Consider the following 5,828-nt stretch of genomic DNA (forward strand, 5'->3'; position numbering starts at 1 on the left):
GGTGTGTGTGTGTGTGTGTGTGTGTGTGTGTGTGTGTGTCTGTGTGTCTGTGTGTGCGTGCGCGCGCACACACACACAAAGGGAAGGAGGACATGCAACAGCAAACTGCCCAGGACTCTGAGCACGGAGGAAGACCCAAGAAAGACACAGCTGTCTCAGTAACTGCCCTAAAAACTAGGTGCCTTCCTCTCACTGGACCCACCACCTAGCCACAAGGTACATCAATATAACAAAAAAGCTGGAGTGGGGTTTGTGACTCCGCCTCCTAGGGTGAGCTCTACAGTGACTACTCCCACTTGAACATGTGGTATATTGTCAACTAGGACTCTGCTGCTCATAAGGAGCTGTGGAAAGAGAGGTCACTACAAGGAATGAGCCCACACTCAGGCCCCCAGTCTGCCCGAGACCACCACAACCCTGCATGTGCACAGCACTCGGGACCTTAGGGAGCTGCTGTGGGTATTGTACACATTTTACACTTTAGAGAGCACTCGAAACTGCTCAGGAAAAATACAAAATGGTCACTCTGAGCAAACTGAGGGCAATTTCTGCTGCTTTTTTGGAATACCCCACATCCCTTGACAGCACACTGGTCCCTGCTATGGACTCAGATAAGGGTCGCCACATTTAGCCAGTGCAGTGCTTTGAATGAGAATGCCCCCAAGGGTTCATATATTTGAATGCTTAAGTCCCCAAGAAGTGTTTGAGGAGGATCAGAAGGGCTAGCAGGTGTGTCCTTATTGGAGGAGGTGTTTCATTAGGGGTGCACTTTGAGGCTTCAAAAGCCCTTGCCAGGCCGTGTGTGTGCGTGTGTGTGTGTATACACACACACACACGCACACACAGGCCTGGCGGCTGCCTGCACACCTAAATACAGCTCTCAACTACTTCTCCAGCACAGCACCATGACTGCCTGTGTGTAGCCATGCTCCCTACCATGACGACAAAAACTCTAAAACTGTCCCTGGTTAAATGCCTTCTTCTCTAAGAGCTGCCTTGGTCATGGAGTCTCTTCACAGCTACACCAGTGACCTAGACAAGCAAACAGCCTAGGACCTGTGCTAGGAGAGAGTTCATACACATTTGGTAGCAGAAGCCCCACAGGTACAGAAGCCATTGAACCAAACTTGGTACAAAGTAAGATAGTGTTATTTATGATTATAAATAGAAATGATTAAAAATCATGGTTCTGGAGAGATGGCTCAGATGTTAAGAGCACTGGCTGGCTATTCTTTCAGAGTACCCGGGTTCAATTCCCAGCACCCGTAGGGCAGCTCACACCTATAACTCCAGTTCCAGGGGATCTGACACCCTCATCTCAATGCATATAAAATAAAATTGAATGAATTATTTTTAAAAAGAATAATGATTATGCCTAGCAGTTGTGGTGCATACCTTTAATTCAGCACTTAGGAGACAGAGACAGGTGGATTTAAGTTCAAGGCCAGCCTGGTCTACAGAGTTAGTTCCAGGACAGTCAGGGATACACAGAGAAACCTGTCTCAAAAAACTAAAAAAAAGAGAGAGAATCACGACTATATCAGGAACACCGTCCATATTTGAAAAGTATTTACTTCTCAAGATTATTTTCTGGTGCGCCATCTCACTCCTGTCAGGAAAGAGGCCACATGCCTCATTATCATCTTTAAACATTGAGAAGCAGGTCTGACTGCTCCTCCAGGGTTCTTCCCCACAGATGATATAAAGCAGCCCCACCTGACGCCCTGAGGGTACTCACCCCAAAAGCTTGCTGTGGTCCAGCTGATGGCTGGGGGGCATCCGACAGGCGCTGAAGACAATGATCTTCCGCCCGTATTTATCATCACCTAAGTGTGGAGGAAGATGGAGCACAGCTGGTGACAAATGAACCATACCAACCTGGGGCCTGTGCCAGTGATTGCAGGGGCTTGGCTGACTCATGTCCATTACTCAAGGGCATGCTGGGTACAGTAACTTCAAGCGCACTGAATTGGGACACGCCTCCCCCAAATTTTAACCTTGCTTTTTAACCCGGTCATGGTGACACTTGTAAACCCACACAGGAAGATCAGGGTTACAAGACCTTTCAAAACAGGCTTTCAAATTTTAATAGGTTCAAGGCCAGCGTAGGCTACATGACATAGTTTCAAAAAAATAAAAATAAAACAAAACAGTAGTAATAAAACCACTTTTAGGATAGATACAGTGTTGAGTGCCTTTAAATCTAGCACTTGAGAGGCAGGAGCAAAGACAGAAAAACTGTGAGTCTAAGCCAGCCTAGTCCACCAAGCAAGTTCCAAGATAGCAAGGTATAGTGAGACCCTTTCTTTATAAGTAAGTAAAATCACCTTGAAAGGGTAATGTCTGTGGAGACAACATACATTCATCAATAGATAAATGTATGGGGATGTAACTCAGTTAGCAGCATGCCTGCTCAGGTTAGCATACAGGGAGCCCTGGGTTTGATCCCTAGTACCACATAAACCAAAAGTGATAGTTGTTACATCTGTTACCCCAGCTCTCAGAGATAGAAGCAGGAAGACCAGAAGTTCAAAGTTATCCTTAGCTATACTTAAATAAATTTGAGGCTAGGCTGAGATATATGATAATCTATGTCATGAAAAATAAAGTATATTCATGCAATAAAAGTATGACCACAAAAAGGAAGAAAGTACTGATATATGGCACAAAATATATATAAACCTTGAGAATCGGCTAAGTGAGAGCAGCCTGGAACAAAGGGCAGCTACTGCATGATTCTGTGAGAGTCTAAGACAGTGCTACTCCACTGTGGGCCACAACCCCTTGGGGTCAAATGACATTTCTACAGGAGTCACAAATCAGACACCCTGCTTACCAGATATTTATATTACAATTCATAACAACAGCAAAATCACAGTTATGAGGTAGCAATAAAAATCATTTTATGGTTGGGGTGTCACCACAACATGAGAAACTGTATTAGGACGGTTGAAAACCACTGGTCTAAGGCCACAAGTCCACAGAGCTGGGAAGCAAATGAGTAGGATCCAGACACGGGAGGTGGGAGAAACGGGAACACTGATAAACTGCTGCCGGAGCTCTCCCACTCCTTCAGCCAATGGCCTTTAAGATACCAGCTCACTTGGGTGTGGTCTCTTTTGCTTTAAAAAGCAGCAGTAGCCCTTCTCTCGCTCTCTTGCTTCCTCTTCTGGCTCCCACTTCTGGCTGCTAGACTCTATTTCTGTTCGTGCACAGAACTGTTGTCTAGGACAGTGATCTGTAAGTTTTCCCCTTAAATAAATAACCCTCTTATTAATTGTAATTCCAAACTGGTGTGGGACTGTTTTGTGACGTATGCCTTCATCTGGTGACAACGAAGAACATTTGGTTTTAGAACCCCCAGCTCTACTACCCACTGCCAGGTTGGAGTGCTCCTGGCTAGGCCTTCCCTCAGCCAGCCACGGCCTGTGTGTGGAGCCAGCAGTTCTTTTGGATACAGAATTCTCACAAAGCGGTGGCTTTTCTTGCTGCGGATCGGCTGTGGTTCTTTATCTTATCTCATTCCTCACTTCAGAAAGGCTTCCAGTCCTCTCACCACACACTGTGCGGATATTCAGACTGGATACGGGCTTTATCCCTGTGCTCCTGCGGCTGTTGACTGATCAGGGCCCACTATGGTAGAATCACAGTTTGTGATTTCTATTAATAACTATTTTTTGATCTAAGCATATCTTTTAGCCTTTCACACTAAAATCAGATTCATACCAGTCACATGACTCCAACTGTATCATTAGGCCCAGCTGGGTTAATTTTGTAGGTGGCCTGCGACACCTACTGGCAGGTTATGGTTATTGCACCTAATCCAGCTAATTAAATCTATATCTTAAATATAGATCATAAGTTACTAATTTAAAAGGGCAATATGTTAGACAACCTAACCATCCAAGGTTTCAACAGCCTCTTTACTTACAGCATGTGTGAGGTATTACAGGTATTACAAGACTTTTATGATGCCCTTTCTACATCATTAATCTTAATTCTGGGGATTAGTTTTGTCCTCAATATTTTTTCATTAAAAAATGGTTTGACAATAGAGCTAAGAATGAGGCGTTTTTGGAAATGGTGCAGTCTTTACAGACTGAAACCATGTTTCTCAAGAAAGAGTTTGAAAATCTGAAGAAGGACATGACTTCATTTAATGGAAGATTCAGCACTCTGGAGAAGGAAACAGCTGATTTAGCACATAAAACCCAGTTAGTGACAGTGGGTGCTGAAACATTATTTGAGAGAATTCGCACTGTTGAATGTCTTAATCATACTCTGTCAAGGGGGACTGACAGATTGACTGGCAGAATGTCTCTCCAGGAAGGTAATATACATGCTATAAAAATTATGTCCAAGGATGAGACATTATCTCTACTGGACAGACTTCATACCTTGGAATCATCAATGAGGACATTAGAGCAGAACACGGGACAGGAATCCAGACATTACAAAAAGCAATGGTAAACAGATTTGAAAATATTGAGGAAATTATCAAATTTGATGACCAGGAACAAAAGGTACAAAGGCAAAATTTAACCACATCAGTACATAAAAATCCCCGGAGTAGCTTCCGCAGAGTTCTGCCTGCCTTTCCAGTAATAACAACAGAAAAAGCATCTGGCCCCAAGTACCCTAAGGTTGTCAAAGAATATACATGGGAGCCTACACGTATGACTGATCTAAAGGAAATTAAAGAAGCAGTTGTAACTTATGGACTACATTCGTCCTTTGTTAGGGAGATGGTCAAAACCTAGGCTTTCAGTAATAAAGCAACAACTCAAGATTGGGCTCAATTAATCTCAGCAGTCCTAGAAAATGGACAGCAGTTACTTTGGAGGTTCTTTTCTAAAGAGGAGGCGAGAATTTTAGAGCAATTAGAAAAAGCAAATGGACTTGAGATTTCCCTAGATCAAATTCTAAGCGAAGGACCTTACTCTGATCCTCAGGATCAAGCTCTTTATGATGGCTACACCCTATGCAGCACAGCAGCTTCAAAGGCTTGGGACAGGATTCAGGAACCAGAAAAGAGAGTTGAATCTATCTTAGGGTTAAACAGGGTCAGAGAGAACCTTCTATTGACTTTTTGCAAGGACTAACTAGGGCTGTACAAATAGGGCTACCTGACCCAGAAGCGTGACATATAATAATTGAATCTTTGGCTTGTGAGAATGCCCACATTGAGTGCAAATGTATCCTTGGACCTTTAAAGATCAGATCAGCAGCCATGGATGAATGGGTCTTGCACTACAATAAATGTTGAGACACTTGACTATGGTAGTGAAGCGTGGGTAGAAGAAGCAATTTCCAATGGTAAGAGAGGACATCAGAATACCAAATGTTTTAGTTGTAGAATGGGACATCTGAGAAGGGATTGTAGACAACGGATTCCTAGGAATAATGCCTCCTTGGGAATGGCAGAAATAGGAGGACTCAGCCTCCAGGTGTATGTAGGAGGTGTGGCAAAGGCTGACATTGGAACAATGAAGGTAGGTCAATGACAGATAGACAAGCAACCCAATACCATCAGGAAATGCCATGGGGGGCCTATTGCAGGCCCCCATGATGAATGTGGTCCAGTCATTCCCAGTTACAATGGAGAATGTGTCTTACCAAGAAAATTAAAAAGTCCAATGCCTGCTGTAAAAAGCAATACTGGTCTGAATGATGGGATAAATGTGGAGGATGGCTGGGCAGTGGTGGCGCACGCCTTTAATCCCAGCACTCGGGAGGCAGAGGCAGGTGGATCTCTGGGAGTTCGAGTCCAGCCTGGTCTACAAGAGCTAGTTCCAGGACAGGCTCCAAAACCACAGAGAAACCCTGTC

General features: G+C 44.1%; 1 protein-coding gene across 1 annotated transcript in view; it reads right to left on the minus strand.

Annotated features, from left to right (window-relative positions):
- Positions 1-5,828, minus strand: part of Arhgap1 (Rho GTPase activating protein 1) — a 22,610-nt gene that overhangs the window by 7,296 nt on the left and 9,486 nt on the right. Inside the window, exon 4 of the mRNA XM_005364157.3 lies at positions 1,739-1,826. Coding sequence (XP_005364214.1) covers positions 1,739-1,826 — 88 coding nt within the window. The remainder of the gene's footprint in view (positions 1-1,738; positions 1,827-5,828) is intronic.

This window comes from Microtus ochrogaster, assembly GCF_000317375.1.
Source record: "Microtus ochrogaster isolate Prairie Vole_2 chromosome 14 unlocalized genomic scaffold, MicOch1.0 chr14_random_1, whole genome shotgun sequence".
NCBI lineage: Eukaryota > Metazoa > Chordata > Mammalia > Rodentia > Cricetidae > Microtus > Microtus ochrogaster.